This window comes from Sceloporus occidentalis, unplaced genomic scaffold (genome assembly GCF_023333645.1).
Source record: "Sceloporus occidentalis isolate IW3139 unplaced genomic scaffold, rSceOcc1.0.p SCAF_91, whole genome shotgun sequence".
NCBI lineage: Eukaryota > Metazoa > Chordata > Lepidosauria > Squamata > Phrynosomatidae > Sceloporus > Sceloporus occidentalis.
In genome coordinates this window covers 3,166,240-3,192,249 of record NW_028317071.1, presented here as the reverse complement: position 1 = coordinate 3,192,249, position 26,010 = coordinate 3,166,240, and the positions used below count along the sequence as shown (strand labels likewise).

The window sequence follows — 26,010 nt, the reverse complement described above, 5'->3', positions numbered from 1 at the left end:
TGAGAGATGCAGGTTCGATTCCTGCATGTTGCTGCTGCTGCTGCTGTTGTTGTTGTGTGCCTCCAAGTCATTTATGACTTATGGCAACCATAAGACAAACTGAACAAGGGGTTTTCTCGTCAAGATTTGTTCAGAGGAGGCTTCCAATTGCCTTCCCTGAGGCTAAAAGCATGTGACTTGCTCAAGCTCACCCAGTCCATTCCAAGGCCCAGCCAGAGTCCCGTGGTAACCTTGAGCCAGGCAATCAATCAATCAATTTGGTGGGAGGCATAGCTATGAAACTTAGGGTTGGTGTCAGAAATTACTTGAAGGCACACAACAACAACAATGCAAGGCTTACCTGACCTGGTGTTTTCATTTCACCTGTGAACATTTTTACCTTTAAATAAAAACAGTGCTGAAAAGCACTTAGGGTTGATCTTCTTTACTTGTGGTGTAGGAAACTCTCCCTATTCCTTCTATGCTATTTTTGCATCTAGTACCAAATTTGCTGCTAGAGAAATCATGCCCAGGAAAAACATCAACTTCACAGGTTAATCTGTAATCGTGTGGGTCTGGAAAAGCTACTCACCTGGACACATACTGCTGGATGCAGTCAAAACTTCCCTGAGGACTATCCTTGCCAATATTGGAGAGATAAAACGAAAATGTGTGGGCCCCCGCTGGGCCGTCTGGCCTGGGTATAGAAATGTGCTGTTGAAAAGAAAGCAACAATTTAAAGTGTTGTCACAGCAAGACATACAATGCTGCCCAATAGAAGAAAATCCTTGCCCCATCACTTGTGTGGGCCTTAGATGCAAATTCCCTTGATTTTGATCTCTGGATGTTTTGAACTGCCACCTCCCAGAAGCCCTAGCCAGCATGAGGCCAGGGTTTATGGGAGTTGTAGTGCCAAGCATCTGGAAAACTAAAGGTTGAAAGGTTTAATCTTCGATAGCTAAAGACACCATTATAATTAAACGGGAAGGAAACAAAGGAATTCTAAAAAAAGAAAAGGATCAAGGTGAGTTGGTAGACCCCAACGCTGACTTCAAAATAAAAATTTAACACTTTATGATTTTAAAAAAAGCAAGGTGATTCAAAAAGAATGCTGCAAAACTCAACAAGATCAACTTTACTTTTGCACCATTCTTTTTGAATCGCCTAGGATAAATTCCACCTCTGGAAATAAATTTAAAGAGGCTTTCCACAAATTCAGCTGTAATTGAGCATTTTGCTGTAAATCCAGGAGGGAGACATTGGGATGTCAGTGTAAGACATGGGACCCAAGATGAAGACAACTGCTGTGATGCCAAGGAGTCAGAGAGTAAAAAAACAGAGGAGTCAGAATCGATGGTTGCACATCACAACTCCATAGCCCTGATTTCAGGCCAGGGAAGCCATGTGCTAAACTCTATGGCTGCTCATGATCCTCAAGGGACTTTCCACCTTTTGGCATCTCAGCAGCCATTTCATGGAAAATGCCCAGGACTAGACTTGAGACTCTGTATGCAAAGCAGACAAGCCACCCATGAGCCATGGGCAGTTTTCTCAGATGGATACACCTCCTCGCTCTCAGGAAAACTACCTCTTCCAAAATGAAACTGAGACTCACAGATGGGCAACGGTGATGTGAGTTTTCCAAAACCAAAGCAGAACTGGAAAGCTCTCCAGTGCTCTAAATAACACTATGATGCAGCATGTTTGGTTTCAATATTATAGCCAAGCACATTCAAAGATTGATTTCACTGGAATATTTGTAATAATATAAAAGGGGGGGAGGGGAGCATATACTTCCCTTATATTTAACAAAAGGTGACCACAAGTAGAAAAAAACACTATTGTGTTTTAAGGCCACATGCCTGAAGAGAAACAGGCCTGATGCACAGTCAACCTTCTACATCTGTGGCTTTGACTTTTGCTGATGTGATTATTTGTGCATTTAATTAATACATTCTCTCTAGGAATCTCTAGGTCCTCCAGCATGACTCTATGGCCAACTTTTGCCAGATGTTGCACTGGAGGACCTAGAAATTCCTAGAGAGAACACTCTAGGCATTTCTAGGTCCGCCAGCAGAATTCTGTGATCAACCTCCAGCACATGAGGACCAAAGAGTTGTGTTAGAAGAACCAGAGATTGTGAAGTCAAAGGCTTTCATGGCTGGCATCCATAGGTTTTTGTGGTTTTTTCGGGCTATGTGGCCATGTTCTAGAAGAGTTTCTTCCTCACGTTTCACGAGTATCTGTGGCTGGCATCTTCAGAACCAGAGACTGCTAGAGAAGTGCTCTCTGAGTTAAAAAACAAAGCTGTCTTTTCTATTATTTGCAGTTTTTTCTACTTTCACATGAGTCTTGAGCCCCTAACCCCAGCAAATGTGCAGGGCTCACTGTATTTTAACTTTCTTTTGTTGAGGTCTACCTACAGCTTCACTCTCTCATTCTCTGCACTATTGATCGGCATATTTCAAGCTCAGAAAAAGGAAATTCTGGACAGCTAATTTAATATTTTATTTCACTGAAGGATGGATAGGACTTTGTGGCAGCTTATACCATTTCCTTATCCCGTATACCATTTTGTTCTGACTACTTGTGACTGACTACAAAGGAAGAGAAGCCAACAAAACAGATACATATTTAGTAGTGCATTAGTTTGTTAGTCTATTCCTATGAGAATTAAGGGTTTGCCAATTAGAACTGCATACCCTATAAATTCAGCCTATCCAACACGATTGCTTGCAGTACAACAGCCCAGACAACTATGGATAAGAATAAACATACACATAAATGCATACATGGTGTAGAAAAATTTCCACGGGAAAATATAGCAAAATACAGCTGATCTTTTTTCATGCAAAGACTGAAATGATATATTTTTCCATGGAAAATTTTCCAGACTACACAGCTCTGGTGGGATATTACCTTTATTAGTGTGCAAGCCTTTGAGTTGCCCATAACTCTTCACTGGGCTAGTGTTAGGGAAAAAATGAAAAATAATCAGAAAAGTGGGAGGAGGTGGAAAAAGCAGGGATTTCTAAAAGATGTGACTAGGTGCCATGGTGCCTACAAGGTCTGCAGGTTATTAAACTCTGTCTCAAGGCCAGTGTGAAAATATCAGGTTATGGTACATCTGTCAACACACATCGGGATGGAGGAGAAATGATTTCTTCTCCACTTCTGAAAACACAAGAGCTGCCTGCACCTCAGAAATAGGGAAATTTGGGTTCACAGTTACAACATCTGTGGACTGGCTTGTTTCTTCTTCTCCTCTCTGCTTCCCCTCTGATCTTGGAAGCTAAGAAGCAGCATCCCTGGCTAGTACTTGGATGGGAGACAGCCATGGAAAAGCAGGTGTTGTAAGGCACTGGCAAAACCACCTCTGGGTATTCCTTGCCTAAGAAAACCCTGTGAAATTCATGGAGTCACCATTAAGTCAATAGGCGACGTGATGGCACTTAAACACGCAGACTGACGAAGAGTTCTGCAGAACTCAAAAAGCTTGCATATTTTGGTGGACCAAGATGGCTAACTTTGCTTTTTGCATCTTCTAAGACAGTGCTTGCTGTCTGACATGTGCCTGTATTCTTTTAAAAAATGGGAATTTTGTTTTTAAGGGGCAACAGGTGACTCAAAGGCACATATGCACAAATCCATATTGATTAGCGAAAACATTATGAATGGGCACTTTTAATCAGCTGAAAAACCAATCTAGCCAGCTAAGACCAATTAAATTTTGCAGCTTGGAAAACAGTTTGTGAAAAATGGAATTGGGAGATCAACAAAAATTTGGGCTTTAGCCCACCAGGGTTGGGGTACAAACCAGGGAGACTGAGCACCTGCATTTCTTACTCATCTGTGTTTAAACATCTGAACTGTGGACAACACATTGATTTACATTTTGCAAATGCAACCTGTACCTGGCATTCATATCCAGAGCCTGAGAAATATCCCCCCCCCCCAACCACTGCCAGTCTCCACATTCTTTGGGACAATGCTGGGAACTATAGAGGCCAAAAGGAACTTTTGCAACTTCTGCTTTTACCCTGTCCAACTAAGAAGGTTTCAGAAATGTTTACAAGTTAGAAAACATTATCCTTTTTTCTGTATTAAAGGTATTCGAAACGATAACCAATCAGTAAAAGGTACGGCAGTGAAAAAGCAAAATCAAAAACGCAAAAGAATTACAAAATTTTAAAAAAGGAGCAGAGGGGAATGAGCTTGATGGGCCCTTTCCAACTCTATGAATCATAAAGAAAGAAAGAAAGAAAGAAAGAAAGAAAGAAAGAAAGAAAGAAAACTAGAGGGTAGGTTAATTGCTTCTCTGAGGAGACATTTTGAACTAGAATTGGATGAACATAGATTCAAAGTGACTCTCTTGTGGCAGGGAGTTCCAAAGGTGAGGGTAAAGGGCTGGCACAGGGAAAGGCCAATTCCTGGTTCCCTGTTGTCCAGATAAACTCGAGAGAACCCACTCAGAACACAAGAGGAAGCTCTAAAATGGCATACATGCAAACCAAAAAATAGTCAAGAGCAGGTATGCCAAAAAATCTGCTGCAGAAACCTTTTTTTTTTTTTTTGGGGGGGGGGGAAGGCTTGTTGCAATTCATAGAATCACAGAATTTTAAAAGCTGGAAGTGACCCGCAAGAGTAATCTAGATGCACTCCTTGCCATGCATGAATACACAACTCAAGCATCCCTCATGGGCAGTTTATTCCCTCTCCAGGAGACTGTTTTTTGGGCGGCCTTCAATTTCTTTTTTTGCCCACATCAGATGCCTCTTTTTCTGGTCCCAAAAACAAGTGTGAGCAGGCAAGCCACCCATTAAGAAGGCTGCGCTGGTGGTCACTGAAAAAACAAACTGACCTCTTTCTGAAAAGCAGAAGTGAACTTCCAACCACTTCCAGTTTGACTTTTTCTTCTTTTTGGGGGGTAGGGGCTTTTCTGGCAGTTTGTACAGCCCCTGAAAGCCTGTGCCAAGCTATTCCTGAGACCCATTGCAGTTGCCCAGACTAGGTTTTTACATTCAGCAACAAATGTGCTCCAACTTCCCCTTCTCCAGGCTAAACACCCTCAGCTCCCTGAGGTGCTCCTCACAGGGCTTGGTAGTTTCTAGACTTTCTACCATTTTGGTCACACTCCTCTGGACATTGTCCAGCTTGTCCACATCCTTCTTGAATTATGAAGCCCAGAACTGGACACAATATTCCAAGTGAGGTCTGACCAAAGCAGAAGAGAGTGGCGCTATCACTTCCCTTGATGTAGGGAAGCAGGACTGTATGATTCACACACAGGACCCACGCTTATCCCTGCGTATAGAAAGATAACTTGTCAGGAAAAACCCTGCACCTTGAGATCTTGCCCTTCTCTCTGCAAGGAAACCACAATTTCCCCCTGGGGGTCACTTTATTCAGAAGAGCAAATGCTGGTGGACCTCCGCCTCTTTGTCCAGGTGCCCATTGGCACTGCAGGCAGCTTTTGTAGAATTTCTGTGACATTTTCAGGAAAATCACACAGGTCTCGGGGAAGGGAGAAGCAGCAGCAAGGAGGGGGGAAATCAGTACACTGTACGGATTACACCTTTTCCCTCGTAGCATTTACAAGGCAAGACATGCTCATTTCAGCCTTGGAGGGTATCTTGTGAGTGGTTCCTGGGAATTGTTATTTACAGCAGGCATGCAGGGCCTTTGGGCGGCTTGGGTGAGCAGCACAGATGCGGCCGTTGCTTTTGCCGCTGTTTATTCCTCATGTGGCCACCTGCCTTTAAAAACAGTAGACCTGCAGCTGCAACTTTTGCTCTCTCTAACAAGCAGATTGCTTGAAAGAGACGGCACCCGAGAAATGAAAACAGAGATGCTCGGTTTCAACCAAGGAGCCCCAAGAACAGAGTAACGGCATTTCTATTCTCTGGTGGGAATTAATCCTGACTCAAGAAAGATTTTGCTTTCTTGATTCAAGAGTCAAAATGCCTTCTGAGGCCATGCTAAATTCACCTCCTCAGCTTGCCCGTTTTAGATTCTGCATATTGTTCTGTATTTCTTTTCATTGTAAAGTGCCCAGAAGACCTAAGATACAGGGCAATAGAGTGAAAGCCCTTAGTATCCACTGGATTTTGTCTCCAGGATCTCTTGTGGATATCAAAAACCATGGATGCGCAAATCTCATTAAATATATTGTCATAGTAGAATGGCATCCCTTCCATAAAATGGCAAAATCCATGGATTCAACCACTGACACTTTGAAAATATTCCAAAAATATATAAATTCCAAAAAGCAAAGCTTGATTTTGCTATTTTATATAATGGGTCCTAGGGCAAATCAAGCCTGAACTCTCTCTAGAAGCCAAGATGACTAAACTGAGTCTGTCATACTTTGGGCAAATCATGAGAGGACAGGACTCACTAGAAAAATGTGAGGAAAACCACATTACAGGTAGATTGATTCCATCAAAGAAGCCATGGGTCTGAGTCTGCAGGATTCTTGTGGTGGCTGTTTATTCTGAGGGCCACCAGCAGCCAAAGTCAAATAATAACAGATTTGGAAACCCCAATGTTTACCTCTATAATCCAGTTCAATTTTAGCCTAAGGATTCTTCATGTTTAGGCTGTGAACCTCTTCTTTTAATTGTTAGTGGATTACTAAACAGGGTGCTTTTAAAATGGTGACAGGTCTGTGAAATGTTTGCTTTCCTTTATGTCCCTGTTTTATTTTCCTTTGTGCGTGTGTGTGTGTGTGGGGTGTTTGAACGGTCCCCTTTTGCAACTGAAACTTTGCAGTTTTTAAAAAAACGTTTTGCAAGCTGTCATTGTGCAATGAAAAGCAGGAAAGGGGCAATACACATTTTTCCCAAGAGACAGATGCTTCCCCTTGGCCCCAATACTAACCAGCTCTTCCATGCAAATCAGCCCAGGTCAGGAAACCAGAACAAGAGGCTTTCTGGAGAAACCAGCTATTAAAATCGATTTTTGAGAGTGGAGAAGAAAGACTGGAGAGAAGAATACACAAGGAGGGAGAAAATGAAGGAAAGAAAAGGAGATAGGGAGACCTTGGTAAAAGAGTTATCAATGGATAGTATATGGGTTAAGTACTTCCTTCCTGCCTCTTCTTCCCAGTAAATACTTCCTCAAGCAGCACATAAATATTATTTGGGGGGGAGGGACAGGTCTAGAACTAATTTCTCTTGTAATTCTGCAGCACCACAGAAGGAGTGGTAGCTGCTTCTGGACCCAACAACTTTCATTCTCTCTAGGTTTCCAGAACTGGAAGGAAAAATAGAAACAATGGCCAACGAAACTTGATATATCCGACCAGAACTTACCCCTTGACTTCCTTGAAACTGAATCGATGGCTTCAACGCAACAGGGTCCTGTTAAGAGGGAGAGAAGAAACATTAAGCCAGGTCACACCAGTTATGCTCACGTAGGGTGATAAGAAGTGATATTGCTAGACGAAGTAATAACAGAAGCCAAGAGAAGAGACCCGAGGATATGGGAGCTCTTTCCCATGCCATGAATGGCACAGACCCCCAACTCCAAAGGAGTCTCCATTTGTCCTAGAAGTGTTGGAAGGAGCCTCATGGACCATGGAGTCCAAACTGCACCTGCAGCTCAAGGCAGGAACTTTAGCTAGAGTCCAAATGCTGCTCCTCCCAAGTGTTTTGGAATTCAACTCTCAGAAGCCCTTGCCAGCTTAGCCAGCAGTGAAGAATTATGGGAGGTGAAGTCCAATACATCCGGAGGACCAAAGTCTAGGAACCACTGAGCTAGAGCATCTCCAGCAAGTGGATGTCCAGCCTATTTTGGAAGACCTCCAGAGAAAGAGAACCCACCACCATTCTGGATCACTGCTCCCATTGCTCTTAGAGTCAAGAAGTTCCTTCTAATGCTCAGTCAAAATCTACCCCCCTATAAGTTCAAACCATTAGACCTGGTCCTATCCTCTTCACCAGGGGTAGGCAACCTGCGGCCCGCAGGCCGGATGCGGCCCGGCAAGGCCTTGGGACCGGCCCCCGCCTGGTCCTGCTGCCGATTGCCGCCGGAGACTTTGGCCTCTCGCATGAGGGCATGGGGCCTTTGGCCTATCAGGAGAAGGGGGCAAGCGGCAGGCAAGGGGGGAATTGTCTATAGAAGCCTCCAAAACATGCATTTATATTAACATTTTTTTAAAAATTAGCAATTGTTTTGCATGTCTTCCATTTTTTTTAAAAGTGTCCTCCATTTAAAAATTTTGTCCTACATTTGTCCCAGTTTATTTATTTAAATTTTTTTAAAAAATTATTTAATTATTTAATTTTTGGCTTCGGCCCCCCAGTTGTCTGAGGGACAGCAACCCGGCCCTCGGGTCAAAAAGCTTGCCTACCCTTGCTCTTCACCATGTGAGGAGTCCAACCCCCTGTTCAATGCAGAATCTCCAGCTAGAGCTTTCCCAGCAATTGGCTGTCCAACCTCTTTTGGAAGATGTCCAGAGAAAGAGACATCTCCAGGTCATTGATTCCACTGACCAACCATTCTTGCCTTGAAAGGTTGAATAAAAAATCTACTCTTCTGTATTTTAAAACCATTATAGCTGGTCCTCCCATCTGGAGCAGCAGAGAACAAATCTGTCCCATCCTCTCTGAGGCAGTCCTTGAGGCATTTCAAGAGGGGGATTCCTGTCTCCCCTCCATCTTCTTTCCACCAGGTTGAACTTACCAAACTCCATCAATATTTTCTGTGCTTTGTTCTCCATCCCTCTTACCATCCTTTTTGCCCTTCTCTGAACCCACTCCTACTTGTCTATATCTGAATTTAGCCATAGATCTTGATAGCCAAATGGAACCGTCATGCACAGAAGCAATCTACGTCTGAACACCAGCTGCTGCAGACAAAGAACTGGGGAAAGAAGACTCCTTGAAGTCCTACCTGTGACCTAACAGTCCTATCTGGTTGGTCAGGAAACTGAACTGGACTGTGGCTCTCAGCTCTGAGGTCTTCCAGATGTTGTGGGGCTTAAACTCTCAGAATCCCTGAATGATGGCCACACTAGGTGGGGATAATGGGAAATGAAGCCAAGCAACATCTGGGAGGCCCAAGGCTAAGATGCTCTGGGCTGATTGGAAACGGGTCTGGGCCACTGAGGCTTATTCTTAAATTAATTCATAAGCTAACACAGCCCTGTAGCCCTGGAAATTATATCCAGCTCTTGAGCTTTTCTCATAGGTTCCCCTCTGTGCTTTCAAGCATCCCGCTGCCTCCTCAAGACTACAGGTGTGTGTCTATTATGAGCACATGAAAATTGCAACTGAGACAAACTCCCCTGCCAGCACCTTTGTCTTCCTCCACGGCTGTGTGCAACACACACACACACACACACAGAGCTGTTTGTATCTGCTGCAAATTGCTGACACTTGTAACTGGTGTTCAGTACAAAATCTCCATGGCATATAAATATGTATCTGCATGCAGGAGTCTGTGTGAAAGAGCAAGCAATACGACTTGCTTCTCAAGTAGAGACTTTATAGGTGTTCAATTCTCCCCTTTGCACTCAGAAATTAACTAAAAAAACCAGAGTTGCATTGTTTTAATGTCATCTGCACTCTAGCACTGTTGCACATGACTGTGTAGGTAGTGTGATAAAGCAGTAATCAATATGTAAATGCTAATAAATATCCCCCCCCCCCAACTTTTTATAAAAAAAGAAGCAGCATGTCTTCTCGCACACAGCAAACCCACCCAGATCCACGGCTGCTGCAAAATCCCATGATATCGGCTCCCTTTTCTTGGCAAACTTCTCCTTTTTGCAGCTGAAGAGGAAGTCCCTGCTTCCAACCAGAATGGGGGTGGGGGATTTGGAAGAACCCACATCATTTTGACTTTTGGTTTCCAAGAACCAGAAGTTTCTGAAAGTCCTACATCCAACAACTCCTCTTCCCTTCCCCTTTCCAGATATCTCACCCAGAGATTTCAAAACTGAAAGTTCAGAAGCTGGCACCAAGACACAAAGGTTTAAAACACACATTCAGCACATGCCTTCTTAGTAGCATGGGGTCACCAGTGGAGAGCAAAGACACTCTCCAGGTGAATAAACAAGGGATGTTTTTAAATGGTTGCCTTCCCTACTCCTCCCAGTTCAAAAAATGGAAAAATGGCACAAAGTCTTGCTGTGTGCCTTCAAGTCACTTGGTAATGTATAGCAACCCTAAGGAGGACCTATCATGGTGTTTTCTGGTATTTCTTCAGAATATGTGTGGCACTGCTTTCCTTTAAGGCTGAAAAAGTGTGATTTTCCCAAGGTGGGTTTCCACATCTCACTGGGGATTTGAATGCTGGTGTCCTGGAGTCCTAGCCCAATACTCAAGCCACTTCATCATGCAGTTTCTCCTAGGGTTGTCTTGGCAGAATTTGTTCAGAACGGGTTTGTCCTTGCCTTCCTCTGAGGCCGAGAGAGTGTGACTTGCCCAAGGTCACCCTGGGGGTATTTCAAATGCTGAGCAGGGATGGCAACATTTCAATTGCACTAGCTTTTTTGACTGCTACATGCATGATTAGCTTGTGGTCTACTAAGACTACATTCACCTTCAAACCTTTTAAAGGTTTTCTCAGAGTGGGTTTGCCACAGCTGTCCTCTTTGGCTGAGAGAGTGTGGCATGCCCACCAGATCTTCAAGGCTGAGCAGAGGGGATTCAGACAACGTCTTATCAAAAACATTTTGGATGGGGTTTTAAGACTAACTTAAAAGGGAGGCACAGGTTCTGCACAGGAGGAACAGTACAGACTGCGGAGCCTGTGGCAGATGCAAAGAGAAGAAAGTAGAAGCAACCCATCCAAGACCTTGGTCGCCTGACAGCCACGGGGGATGCAAGATTGCAGAATCCCTCAGGTCATTAGGAAAAACTCAGGTTAACTGGGCTCTTGGGTCCTGTTTCCCCACATGCAGGTAGATCAGCATCAGACAGAAGCTATTGCTTTCTTGAGGCTGGGTGGCTCATGAAGTTTCAAATTTATCATTTTCCATTAACTAGCCAACAGAAGGATGCAATGCTTATGATGCAGCTTTTCCCACATGGACGATATGCACAGCTGCCATTAACTCTCCTCTCAGCCTCAGGAGGGGCAAATCATAGAATCACAGAGTTGAAAGAGACCCCAAAGGGCCACCCAGTCCAACCCTGCCATGCTGGAAGACACACAATCAAAGCACCCCTGGACAGATGGCCACCCAGCTGCAGTTTTAAAAACCTCCCAAAAAAGGAGACTCCACCCCCCCCCGCCCTCAAGGCAGCATCTTGCCCTGTTAAACTGTTCTTACCATCAGGAGGTTCTTCCTATTGTTTAGGTGGAATCACTGTCAGAGGAGGCTGAAGGGAGGTCCTTTCTCCTGACTCCCTCCCCACTTCACTTTTCATGTGCTTTGGGAACTTTACAACTATAATGGCAACCGCAAAGGAAAAGAAATGCTTCATATGCACAGCAACACATGCCCTGTTGAATCAAGCCACAGTTCCTGCCACATCAGGGATGGTAGGCAAGGTCCAAGAGCAATTCCCACCCTACCTCTACTTTCCAATTTTGCCCCCTCTGCAAACATTTGGGAGGAGCCAGGTCATCCCATAAAAACAAAGCTAGAAGGGGGTATAGGTCCAAGTATGGGTTTATACAAGTTAGAAAAGTTTCTTTTCGGCTGAGGGGAACGATGGGGGGAAAACAAGTTGGTTAGACCCTACTATGGGTTGATAGAAGTGTGCTAAATATGCACTTATTCAATTCTATTTAAACCCTGCCTCCCCTCCTTCAATGAACTCAAGGCAGTATGTACGATCTAACCTCCTCCTCACAACAAGCCTGTGAGGTAGGTCTGTGTCTGTGTGCATGTGTATGAGTGAGAAAGAAAGAGATAGATTGCCCCCCCCCCAAGTGAACCAGAACAAGGATTTCCCAAATCCTAATCCAATAGTCTTAGCCACTGCAAATCTGTGATAACAAGGCCATCGCAGGTCTTTTTTTAATGGGGATGTGCTGTCAAGTTAGCTTCAAATTATGGCTCTCCCCTGATAAGAGGTCTCCAAGCGACCCTGTAGCCATTAATACAACACTAACAACTACTGCTAAAAGAATGAAGATGAACATGCAAGACAGCCACAGTTTCAGAGAACTAAAAGTTCCAGAAACTAAAAGTAAGTTCCAGAGAACTGAAGGTAAGTCTCCACTAAAGGCAAGTCTTGAAAGGACAGGCTGGAGGTGCTGTGCTGTTTTACAGTGTACTGTTTTTAAGTGCTTTTATCTTTTTAAACTGTACTTTATTCTTTTAACAAGTGATCTGTTTTAATACTGTAATAGTTTAATTCTATTTTAATGCCCTCTTTTGTATGTTTTAATAGCACTGTTCTTTTAAAATATAAGCTGCTTCAAGTCCCAGATTTGGGGGAAAGGTGGGATGATGAAGATCATCATCATCATCATCCCCACCTGCCCCAAAACTGGGACTCAGAGCAGCTTCTTCTTATTATAATTTAGTAGTACTATATCTTTACAAGGCCAGACTAGACCTCAGTTTGTGGCATGTAGATTACTTGGCTGGGAGGAGCAATAATGCCTTCTCTATGGAGAACAATCAATTCTTTATCACATCATCAGCACGACACAAATTACCTTAGCAGCTAGCACAGCCTTGCAAATACAGCCAAAGTTACTGGCCCGCAAAGGAAATAGCAAAATATGCAGCAACAATTCTTGAGCTCTAGTAACTTTGCTGAGCTACCTGGGTGTTCAAGCCTGCTCTCTTTCTTCTTCCAGCAGCAAAAACATGCACAAACAGGTTGGCAAGTCACATCAGGAAGGACTACAGAAGGCAGGGGAGAAGGGATCACTCCTTGGCTGGAACATAAGAGACCATGGTATGCTTTCCAGCACTCAGAACAAAAGCCAAAACCTGGCTGGTAAGAAGCAGCCAGGGTGCCAAGGAGGTGGAGGTTGTGCCAGGCTTGTGCGCAAACACTGGTGTTTTAAAGGTGGCACGGGGAAGGGCGACAAGCAGAGCTGGAGCTTCATGTCAATAGTGGGCACTTAGGAAGCTAAGGACAAAGTGGAGGGTTCATGAGAGCCTAAAATAAAACTTTGCCACAAATTATATAAGCAGCTAGGTAAATAGGCAGACATGCATCTGAAAATGGATGCTTTTCCTTGGTGAAGGAGTTACCTGGAAGGAGCAGGAAGGGATAAAAAGGGGTTCTTGTCATAGTATAAGGCATCAAGTGGTCCTATACACCTGGACGGGCTATGGATGACAGGGATTATGGGAACTACTACAGCAGCCCAATAAATTCTGGAAGGTCACAAGCAGCTCACTGTGCTACACACACTTGTGACCTCCATAATTCATTTCCACATCTCCATTGGTCTCCTCTGTTAGGGATGCAGAGCAGAGCTTACTCTAATTTGAACCCTGGTCTCCAAAGTCCTAATCCAACACCCAAACCACTACACTGAGACTTTGGAGACCAGGAAACATGTGGCCATATAGCAAAGTACAATCACATCCAAAATCCACAATGCAGTGATGACTTTATTGGGCCAAAACTGAAGGCTAGCGTTTGATCCAGCCATGAAACCTAGCTTACAGTCTAAAACACAGCACAATAAAAAAAAACTTACAAAAGCAGAGTAGAAATCACTTTAATACTCCTGATATATATACCCTCTAACCTATTTTTAAAACCTCCAAATCACGCTCCAAAGCAGTCCATTCCACTGTAGAACAGTTCTTCCAATCAAAAAGTTCTTCATCATGTTTAGGTGGAATCTCTCTTCTTGCAATTTGGATCCACTTGGTTTGTGTTCAGGTCTCTGGAGCAGCAGCAAACAAGATCACTCCATATTCAACATGGTGACCTTCCTTCAGATGACTATCGTGACCCCTCTCGGTCATGGAAAAGCTATGTATGACACTTCCCATGTGCATTTGAGGAATGCTACAAGGTGGTGGTGGGATAAGGAAATTAAAAGAGGAGTCCTCTTGGACCAAAGCAAGATTCAGAATCCTGTTTCCATGAATGCCCAATCAACTAGCCCTGGGATGTTCAAGAAGCAGGGCATGAATCATAGAATAGTGTAGGAAGAGACCACAAGGGCCATCCAGTCCAATCCCCTGCCATGCAGGAAATCTCATTCAAAGCATCCACCAACAGATGGCCATCAAGCCTCTGTTTAAAGACCTCCAAAGAAGTGGACTTGACTACACTCTGAGGGAGTGTGTTACATTGAATGAATGATGCAGTATGATGCAGAAAGATGAAGTGGTGCAATGGTCAGAGAAGGGCTTGGAATCAGGCAGTCTTCCAGACATTGTTGCACTGCAACCCCCAGCAGTCTCAGCCATCAGTGAGAATGCTGAGTATCACACCCCTACAGTAACTGTAAGGCCACATAGTTCCTGCTACTTGGTTAGTGTGTGACTGAGACTTGGGGAGATCCAGGCTTGCACCAAGCTAGGAAACTCACTGGGCCACTCTGGACTGGTTATACCTTCAGCCTAATTTGAGTTGTGAGGATCAAATGGGGAAGAGGAAAGTAACAGAAGACACCATGAGCTCACCAAGGCAGGAAAAATCAAATGCATAAATACAGGATGAGTGACACCTGGCTTCACTGTAGTCTATGTAAAAAGGATCTAGGAGACTTAATAGGCCACAAGCTAATCATGAGTCAGCAGTGTGATGCAGTGGCCAAAAAGGCGAATGCAATTCTGGACTGCATCAACAGGAGTATAGTGTCCAAATTGAGAGAAGCAATGGTATATCCAGCTTTGGTCAGGCCTCACCTGGAATAACGCTGTGCCCAGTTCTGGGCACCATAATTCAAGAGGGATGTTGACCAGCTGGGGCACGTCCAAAGGAGGACAACCAAAATGGTGGAAGATCTGGAAACAAAAAGGTAGCTGGGAATGTTTATCTTAGGGAAAACTGGACTGGGAGGTGATATGATGCACCCATTTTTAAAAATCCAAAAGGATGTCAGGTAGAAGATAGTGCAAGCTTGTTTTCTGCTTCTCCAGAGACCAGGACATGAACCAATAGATTAATATTACAAGAAAAGAGATTCCACCTTAACATTGGGAAGAATGTCTTCATGGTAAGAGCTGTTTAGAAAAGGAATTAGACAGCCTTGGAAGATGCTGGACTCTCCATCTTTAGAGGTCCTTAAACAAAGGCTGGATGGGCATTGTTCAGGATGGTGTAGTTGTGCATTCCTGAATGGTAGGGCATTGGACTAAATGACCCTTTGGGGTCCCTTCCATATCATAAGATTCTACCATTCTCTGAATCCCTAACTGCCCCACATGTACTCCAAAAGAACCAACTATCCAACTCCCATGCCCAGCTGCATCCAACCATATTACCAGCAATTTCAGCTCTGCCCAGAATAGTTGCTTACTTTTGCTTTCTCTCTAAAAAAATCAACGACTGCCACAACATAATGCAAAGGGAAAAAAGAGAGAGAGTGAGGGAGAGGTTGCATAACAGCATTCTGAGCTGCTGTTGAAACCCATAGCAACCACCCTGATTTCAGACATAAATTATAGGGAAACCTTCACTGTGTATCTGAAAAAGGAACGTTGGGTACTTACCGTGACAAGTTCATTTCCTGCAGAGAAGGGTCCTGGCATCCTGTAATCTGGGTTTAGCTCCTCCTATTTGCTCCTGTAGGCAGGGACAATAAACAAAAGACCGGCCCCTATATAGGGAGGAGCTAGCCCCCCTGAGCCTCAGTCAATAACAAGCCAAGCGACTAGTAAGGTACTCAAGGAACTGAACTTTAGTAACATCAGCTAAGGGTTAACTAGAACACCTTAGAAAAAACTAGCCCAAGAACAAACAAGAACTCAGAAAAAGGAACGTTGGGTACTTACCGTGACACGTTCATTTCCTGCAGAGAAGGGTCCTGGTATCCAGCAACAAGAAGAAGAACAAGGCAGGTCCACCAACAGGCAGGCAGGGTCGGAGGCCGCAGGCAGCACCCGGGTGGGCAGGATGCCAGGACCCTTCTCTGCAGGAAATGAACGTGTCACGGTAAGTACCCAACGTCCCTTTTCCCAGCAGAGAGGGTCCTGTCCTCCTGTAATCTGGGATTTACAAAAGCCCTCTCAAACTGGGAGGGAGGTGCTGCTAGGAGACTGTGGCCCCCGACACAATCTGTTGGAGGAACCTCCTTTCAAACGACGCCTCTGCGGACTGAGACACGTCCAGTTTGTAATGTCTTATGAAGGTCGAAGGTGACTTCCATGTGGCCACCCTGCAAATATCTGATAGGGAGGCGCTAGTGGTTAAGGCTGCAGAGGTAGATGCACTCCTGGTTGAGTGCACCATCAACCCCTCGGATGGAGTGAAATCAAGAGTTCAGTAGCTCTTTTGAATACAAGACCTGATTCACCAAGTCAGAGTCGAGACTGGTACCTTGAACCCCAAAGAGCCCAGGCGAAACGAAAAGAACATCTCAGATGACCTAAAGGTTGAAGTCCTCTTGATGTAGATTTTGAGGGCTCTGCATACATCCAGTGTGTGCCAGGTCTTTCCCAAGTCCTTCTTAGGATCGGGGCAGAATGAAGGCAGGAGAATGTCCTGTGACACCTGAAAGGCTGAGTTGACCCTAGGCATGAAGGTAGGGTCTGGACGAAGGCACACTGAGTCTGGCCTAAAATAGACAAGTCTTTACGTATCGACAGGGCCCCAGCTCTGACACCCATCTGGCGGAGGTAATGGCCCTGAGGAAGATGACCTTGAGGGAGAGGTGTTTGAGGAAGGCCTCCCGAAGGGACTTGATCGGCCCAACCTTCAGAGCCTTTAAGACCGTGTTCACATCCCAAGATGGAAAACGATGTCTGGTGGGCAGGCCCTGTTGGAAACTCCCCTCAACAGCCTCTTAATGTGAGGATGGCTGACATTCTAGCTGCTCTCGTATGGAGCAGAAACGACGTGATGGCAGACACCTGCCTTATAACCATGTTGGGTCAAGTCCCCTCTTAATGTCATCTTGGATGGACTATAGCAGGTCAGCCACTGAAAACCTGAAGCAGTTGATGAGAACTTGCCTAAACAGTGGATTATGTGATCAATCAGAATAGAACCTGATCTAATCTGGACCTATGGCAGCTTCCAGCCTATCACTGATCACCTTGTCAACTGGTTATAGCAATGAAGGTGATATTAAGGTGATTTCATTTGTAGTAATTAAGACTTACCACTCTGAAAGAGGAATGTTAATGTCTGACCTCCAATTAAAATTTCAAAACAATGTGCAGTTCTTTACTGGAACATCTGTGAACCTGTGTAAAATAAGACTAATCCCATGGTTAGGCAAAGAAGACACTGGATTAACCTTTATCTCGCAGACATTGGTGAGTCTATGCAGAAGCATAGATGCACTCTGTGTTAACAGGGCATGTGGTCAGAATTAAGTCTGATTTCTTTTGAGGATGAACTTGTCTAGAGACTTCAAAAATCACCCCAACTCCATGTAGCAGACTGTCATCAACCTGTATGAAGGCTGAGGGGTCTCCCAGCTGAATGAACTGCTGATTAAGGAGTCATGAAATGGGAACAGGGGCCTTGGCAAGGATAGCCCTCTGGTATCTAATTTCGAGGAGAGAATTTTCTCCACAAAAGGGATCTGTCAAAGGAACACAAACCTAAATTTAAAATAGTATAGTGGGTCCTCGATATGGAGTTGGATTTAGGACTTTGCATGGATACCAAATCCATGGAAGCTCAAGGCACATAAAATATAATCGCATAGTAAAACGGAGTCTCCTATATAAAATAGTAAAATCATAGTTTGCTGTGTTGTATTTTTGTTTTGTTTGTTTTTTGGAATATATATATATATATATATATATATATAAGCTGTGGGCATATAGGCGGCTGGTGTAAGTCTCTATATGGAGCTGTATGGTATATTAAATCAGCATTTTTGCTAGCAGAAAACAAGGCGTAGGCACTAGGAAGTCCGTTTTTCCAGCCCCAAAAGGTAGTAAACAATGGTGTTGTTTGGACCAGACCATGCCATGAAAACCCAATCAGGGATAAGACACTCACCCACACAGCAGCTAACCTTATAACCATAAAATCATAGAATCATGGAGTTGGATGAGACCACAAGGGCCATCAAGTCCAACCCCCTGCCATGCAGGAAATCACAATCAAAGCATGCCCAACAATATGCAAAGGAATCTTGCAGCACCCTGAGACCACTAAAGAAAAGAGATTAGCAGCATGAACCTTCATGGCCTTGAGCCCAATTCATCATTTGTATGATAATCCTGTTACAATAGGCTTCCCAAGCCAGGCAGCAGTTGAAATGGCAAGCCCATCAGCAGGCATTCTTAGTTAAAATTTAACAATCTAGACAAGGTAAGAGGTAATTGTGATTTTTGTGGCAGACCCCTCAGGGCTCTGTCGGATGTCTGAATGGGATCTGAAGCAACCCCTTAGTAGAGAAACCTGATTATATTGTTTTAAAACACTCATGGAGGAAGGGGAGTTTCTCCTCCCATGGAGAGGAGTCTGTCTGTTTGTTTTTGATAAGAATTCTTCTTAACCCCCTGTATTAGTGAGAACCATCTCATGGAAGAAACTGTGTTGTTTTTGTTTGTTTGTTTGTTTAGTTTCTTCCCTTTAACAGACATCTCTCCAAGAAAGAAGGGAAGGCAAGGGGAGCCACATCTTTTGAGGCTAACTGACTGAGGTTCACTTTGTTTTATAACAGGAACATAATCCTTTTACCACTAAAATGGAGTTTGGTTGGTTACCTTAATCCAATATATCTATCACCTCATATGAGATGTTTTTACCAAAGATCCTCAAAGCATGTAAGCATTAGAGGTCTGTTGAGTGACCAGAGACCTTCTCCTTGCTTGAGTCACCCTGTTTATTAGCATTTAAATGAATCTGTATTGTTAAAGCTTATGCTCTTAATGAGAAGTGCTATGGCTGATAACAGTTTGCACAAAGGAGGTAGAACCATGTGCTCATCCTATGTCTTTGGCTGTTCCACCTAAGGCAAAAAAGGCTCTGGACCTAATGGGGACAGTGATGGAGGCCCAAGAGGAGGCAAGAAAAGTCATCATGTGGCTTTTATGGCTAGCCCCTCCCTTGAAGAATTAGTTTCTGGCATCTTCTCTGGCCTGGAAAAAGGAGAGGGGGGCAAGCAGAAACAGCACAACTAAAACCTCATGGGCTAACAGTAATAAAATGAACACCAGAAAGGTTAACCAGTATCTCTTGTAAATCTGAGCCCACAGCCCTGTTGATGTGGGGGCTCACCCCTCCTTTATTTGCCCCATCAAGGGAGGCTGCCTGGGCAGTGGCTTATTCCAAGCACTGAGGAAACTGCTCTTAAGTTAGCAGTGACTGAAGACCATTGCTAATCATGGGTAGATAGCTGCATATGGCCTGTAGTGTAGCCCTGATACTCACAGGGCATTTTGTTTTATTTATGTTTAAAACAGCCCCAACTTCAGGCTGGGGTTTACAGCTTAGCCCTTTTAATTTCAGGCAGGCTTTATAGTAACCTGGCTGCATGATAGAAGCTAGCTTGGTCCTCAACTCACTCCCACTTGCATAGGTAGCTGGGAAGGGCAGAGGGGCTGCTGTGGGCCATGGCTCTACATTTACCTGAGGTAAGTCTGCGTCCTGAGAAAGGATAATCTCTGATGGAAAGGAGAGGCCAAGCGCTCAAGCTTTTCTCTCAAGAGTGACATGGTTTGGGGCAGCCAAACACAATTGGGGGTGAAGGGAACTCTCCACCCATGATATCCACAAATGTTTTACCCCTTTTTGTTGTTGTAATTTTTGGGGAGGGAACACAGGAGGATTTGTATCCATGTGGTCTCTCAAAGAATCCCTGGGTTGGAAGAGATCCCAAGGGCCATCCAGTCCAACCCCATTCTGCCCTGCAGGAATTCTCAATCAAAGCATTCCCAATAGATGGCCCTCCAACCTGTTTAGAAGTGGGTGGCAGAGGCCCTGTTCTCTCTGGGGAGGACATGAAGCCATATTGTGCTTTTTTGTGGGATGCTCTGTGGCAGCCTAAAAAGACCATTTTAGAGTTGGAAGCTTCAGCTCCTGCTGGGCCAAGTCCAGCTTCCTTACAGCCATGTGTCTGTGCAAAACAGAGGAGGAATCCTCTGCCTCTTACACACCATCTCATTATAAGAATTCAAAAGAAATGTGTAGGAGCCCTGGCAACACCACCATGTGTTTCCCAGTCTGCAAAAGGATCCCCCACACCTGTTAGGGTCCTGAGTGCCATTGGGGCCAGAGATGGGAAGGAAGGGGGAGACCAAGGGTTAATGCCCCCATCTGCCCTCCTGGCAGAGTCCCAAACCTTATGCTAGGCATAGTGCCTGCCATGGCCATGGCAGAGGCCTCATGGCAATGCCTGCCCTGAGCGAGGGCATTAGATCTGGCAAAGGTTCTTTGGTGGCTAGAGAGAGAGGGCCCCTGGTACTCACCGTTCTCCTGTGACTTCTGGCTGGCTTGCCTCTCTGACCTTGACCATTTCAGGCTGGGCAGAGGTGATGCAGAGAAATCCTTTGCCATGGCTTTTGGCTGGCCTGTCCTCTGAACTCTAGCTGAGCAGAGATGCTGAGGAGGGAAGTTTCCATGACTTCTGGCCAGTTTCCTCACTGATCCCTGGCCTTAAACAGGCTGGGCAGAGGTGATGTGGAGAAACAGAGACATGGAGGGGAAACCCCTCACCATCTCTTCCCACGGCTCCCATGTGCTGCAATGCTGCTTGCAGAAATCTCCAGTGCTCCCACCATGAAAGGGGACAGCTTTGGAGCAGAGGGAGAGTCATTGGCAAAGCCAAGACCTTTCTCCAATCCTGGGAGCCCTTGCCATTTTAAGTCTTCTTCATGCTTCCAAGGCTGTAGTAAAGAAGCTGCAGAGCAACAGCAAACACATCCCAATGGGTCTCCCTCTGAAGCCAGCTCCCGCTGTTGAGCTGGCAGACCCTGAGCTAGGGAAGCCTGGGTTAAGGATGGCCCTTCACCCATGCTCTCAGGGTCCTCTGCCATAGCCACCACCAAAGAAGGGGGGAAAGGCAGGAGAGAGGAGAAGAAGGGAAGGCCAAGAAAACTCTCAAACCGCTTTCGTAGAAAGGAAAAACTTCGCTGGCTCAAAGAGAACATCCTGCTAGGAGCATAGGCAGGAACAAGACTGAGGCTCAGGAGGGCTAGCTCCTCCCTATATAGGGGCCGGTCTTTTGTTTATTGTCCCTGCCTACAGGAGCAAATAGGAGGAGCTAAACCCAGATTACAGGAGGACAGGACCCTCTCTGCTGGGAAATCGGCATGGTCTGATGGGATCCAAGCAGTTCAGTTTTCACCAGAAATGCCATATGGCTAAAGTGTTCCTCAGAATGCAATTCCTTTGAATAACATTTGATATTTATATACAGCTCCCACATGCCCAAAACCCAGTTTGCAAGTTTTGTGTACACATATTAAACACACATGTCGTTGTGTGCCTTCAAGATATTTCTGGCTTATGGGGACTTTATCACAGGGTTTTTTGGGAATAATTTTTTCAGGGGGGGTTGTCCTTCTGAGGCTGAGAGCCTGTGATCTCACCAAGGTCATCCAGGGGTTTGCATGGCCGAGAGGGGATTCGAACCCTGGTCTCCCAGAATCTTAAGTCCAAAACATGCTGCAGAAATAAAGCAATTTGACACTGCTTTAACTGCCCTGGCTCAATGCTAGGGAATTCTGGGGTATATAGTTTTGTGACACATTTAGTCTTCTCTGTCAGAGAGTTCTGGTGTCACAATAAACTACAATTCCCACGATTTCCTAGCACTGAGAAATGGCAGTTAAAGTGTGTCTTGGACCTTAATTAAACATGCATAACATTATACCATGCCGGCAAATAAAGATGCACAAACATACCTTTATAGCGCTTTTGTGATAACAAGCCCACCCTGGGACTTTTTCCAATGAAATGTTGTTAAATAAAACATGCTCTCATTCTGAATTTTGTAAGCCTGTCAGGTGCCGTCACAGCAGGCAATGACAGGACAACATGGCTGTCCCCTGGAGATTCCAAGAGTCACCTGTCCCAAAAGCCCCTGTAAGGTATGAACTGGCTATACAGTTGGCCTTCTACATCCACGGATTCTGCATCCACGGATTCTGCATCCACGGATTCAACCACCCATGGCTTGAAAATATTTTCTCAAAAAATTCCAAAAAGCAAACCCTGATTTTGCGATTTTTTAAAAAAAGAAATAAGGACACCATTTCACTATGCCATTGAACAGTGAGGATTCTGCATCCACAGATTTTGCATCCATGAATTCAACCATCTATGGCTTGAAAATATTCATTTTTAAAAAACATCAAAAGCTAATCTTGATTTTGCCATTTTATATAAGGGACACCATTTTACTGTGACACTGCATAGAATACCCTTCTATAACATCTGAACTGAGGACAACTACAACAACATCTTGACCAACTGCAGGGCTATGACTAACATTGTCATTATTATTTTTTGGTCCTTTCTTTCTCCTGTATCATTTTAAACATCTTTGCTTGATAAAGAAGCCAGTGGAGTTTCAAAAGCTTGCAACATGTCTTTTGTGCATTTTGGCTGGCTCACAAAAGATATCACTGTTTTGTGGATTTTGGATGATACTGTATTTTGCTATCTGACCAACATGGCTACCCCAAATGTGGACTTGAGTATCCACAGATTTTGTTATCCACAAGGGGTCCTGGCACCAAATCCCAGCAGATAGCAAGGGCCCACTGTAACAACAACAGCCACAACCCATTGTATATAATTGGTCTTGAGCATCCACAGATTTTAGTTATCCATAGGGGTCTTGGAACCAAACTTCAGTGAATACTAAGGGCCAATAATAATAATAATAATAATAATAATAATAATAATAATAATAATAATAATACCACCACCACCAAAACCACCCAATTGTATATAATGGGACCCAAGTATCCACATATTTTGCTATCCACAAGGGATCCTGGAACCAAATCCCAGCAGATACCAAAGGCTCGCTGTATATGTGTGTCAAGGGAGACCCAAATAAACTTCGAACCGCCCACTTTTTGGGATCATGCCCTTTGACAGCTGGGAATCCACCCTGAAGATGGGGGGGGGGGGAAGGGTTCTGCAACCTGGCAAAGTATTGGGTCATTTCTCAGCTGCTAGTGAGTCAGAGATAACTAACATGCATTCGCAGCTCAGCAGGAAGCAAATTTCAGAAGACTCACCACCAGGAAAAGGGAGGAGGAGAGCAGAGATGGTTTATGTGCAAAGCTACAACTGTGGGCCACAAAAGAACAAGCAAGAGATGGCTCACTGCTGATGAGCAGGTCGCTTGCTTCCCATACAGAAACCACTGGGTTCAAACCCTGGCTTCCTTGTTAGAGGAAGAGATAGAAAAAGCCCTAACTTTCAATGCATCCGTTCTGACTTTTAAGGACTAGTGTTTAATACAGGGCTAGGAGAACCAGAGTGGTGTAGTGGCCTGAGTATTGGATTATAACTCTGGAAATCAGGATTCAATTCGGTGATCTTGGGCAAGTGATGGCAAAGGCACACCCCCTCTGCAGAAACTTGCCTAGGAAACCCTACGATAAGGTTGCCATAAGTAAAAAATGACTTGGGAGGCACACAACAACAAGGACAACAGAGTACAGTGGAACCTCGCCATATGCGTGCTCGCCATACACGGCCTTGACCATATGTGCTCAAGCTGCGGCGCGCGCGCGGGGCGGAAGGGGCGGCACGTCCCATTCAATTGAATGGGCGCGCGCCCGTTGCGCCCTGCGTGCGCCTGCGACGCCGCACACGAGCCCCGTTGTTTACAATGGGGCTCAAGCATAGGCGGAAATCGCCATACGCGGTGGGATCCGGAACGGATCCCCCGCGTATGGCGAGGTTCCACTGTAAAATAATGAGAACAGAGCCATAGTTTCCAAGCCAAGGGAAGTAATAACCCCACTATATTTTGTGTTGGCCCCATCTAGAGTCTTTTGTTCAGTTCTGGGCACCTTGTTTTAAGAAGGATGTACATAAGTTGGACCACAGAAGGGCAACAAGGATGATAAGAGGGATGGGGAACAAAACATTGAGGAAAGGTCGAGGAAGTTGGGCATGCTCAGTTTGGTGAAAAGAAGATGGAGGGGAAACATCATTGCCCTCTTTAAAATTCTCAAGGTTGGCCTCACAGAGGGTGTAGAAGGTTCTCCGTTGCCAAAGTCCAAAATACCTGAAAGGCCAAAGTTTGGGAACCACTGCTCTAGGTGGAGATCCTACATTGTACAGTATGTGGTTGGACTGGTTATGAGGGTTGTGCAGGACACTGGATGAGGCCTGACTAGTGCCAAGCATAATATGACTATTACTTCCCTCCACCTGGAAACTATTCTTCTTTTTGCCTTCTTTGCTGCAACATCACATGGCTGGCTTATGTTCAGCTTATGGTCACAGACTTTTAGCATTTGCATATTGGAAGCTAGCAAATCCTAGCCAAAGAAACGTACAGAAAAGGGACCTCTCCATTCAAGTTACACCCCTGAACTGGGATCACTTGTGTTTATGAAAGCCTTTTGAAAAAAATTAATTGAAATGAATTGCAACACATATACACCAATCAAGACTGCAATATCCAACAGGCAAAGGAACATCAGAAGCTCCTTATTCCAGAGGCAGCCTTGGAAAAAACATCATCTTAGACTCTTGCAGCACTGCCAGGAGATTCTGGGAATTGTAGTCTAAACACAGCTTTTGCAGGGTCTATTCAGGATCGCCAGTTCACCCTAGCAGTGACTCTCCATGGTCCAAGTGGTTTTTCACATCACTGGAGCCTTCTAAGTTGGAGAGACGGCAGTGGTGGGGTTTGAACCTGGAACCTTCAGCATGCAAAGCACAGTCCCATGAGCCATCGCTGTCTCTGTTTCCTCACCACCTTGTTTCCTGCAATCGCTCACAGCCCCCGAGGGATGTACGCCTCTCAAAAGAAGCATTTCCGTGCCAGTCAGGCTATTTTGAAGATGTCACAACCTCTCCGGCTGCCACTTTGTGGTGATAATAATAATAATAATAATACGTTTTATTTATAGACCGCTATTCCGCAATGATCATAGCGGTGTACAGTGAAAATTGAATACAATACAAATACAATGTGACAATTAAAGCAGGGAGAAGTCTCGTCCTTCAGGCAGTCCCTGATGTTGCTGGGTCTGCCTGATCGCTCCCTCTGAGGCCGAGATGACAGTTGAGGAGGGAGGGGCCTCTTCCTTCAGGCAGTCCCTGATGTTGCTGGTCTGCCTGATGGCTCCCTCTGAGGCCGAGATGACAGTTGAGGAGGGAGGGGCCTCTTCCTTCAGGCAGTCCCTGATGTTGCTGGTCTGCCTGATGGCTCCCTCTGAGGCCGAGATGACAGTTGAGGAGGGAGGGGCCTCTTCCTTCAGGCAGTCCAAGATGTTGCTGGGTCTGCCTGATGGCTCCCTCTGAGGCCGAGATGACAGTTGAGGAGGGAGGGGCCTCTTCCTTCAGGCAGTCCAAGATGTTGCTGGGTCTGCCTGATGGCTCCCTCTGAGGCCGAGATGACAGTTGAAGAGGGAGGGGCCTCTTCCTTCAGGCAGTCCTTGATGTTGCTGGTCTGCCTGATGGCTCCCTCTGAGGCCGAGATGACAGTTGAGGAGGGAGGGGCCTCTTCCTTCAGGCAGTCCTTGATGTTGCTGGGTCTGCCTGATGGCTCCCTCTGAGGCCGAGATGACAGTTGAGGAGGGAGGGGCCTCTTCCTTCAGGCAGTCCAAGATGTTGCTGGGTCTGCCTGATCTCTCCCTCTGAGGCCGAGATGACAGATGAGGAGGGAGGGGCCTCTTCCTTCAGGCAGTCCAAGATGTGATGACTTCCAGTGAGCAAGATGAGAAGCAGTAGGGAGGAAGGAAAGGAAGAGACACCTGACCGGGAAGACAGAGACGAATCCACCCAAGATAGGAGTGAGACCTGTCAGGAAAGGTTTAAGTATAGG

The 26,010-nt window shown here is 45.2% G+C and overlaps 1 protein-coding gene across 1 annotated transcript in view; it reads right to left on the bottom strand.

Annotated features, from left to right (window-relative positions):
• Positions 1–26,010, bottom strand: part of LOC149284559 (RNA polymerase II elongation factor ELL-like) — a 91,823-nt gene that overhangs the window by 57,628 nt on the left and 8,185 nt on the right. The window contains exons 2-3 of the mRNA XM_089496554.1: positions 7,293–7,340; positions 572–693 (exon numbers count right to left, since the gene is read on the bottom strand). Coding sequence (XP_089352680.1) covers positions 572–693; positions 7,293–7,340 — 170 coding nt within the window. The remainder of the gene's footprint in view (positions 1–571; positions 694–7,292; positions 7,341–26,010) is intronic.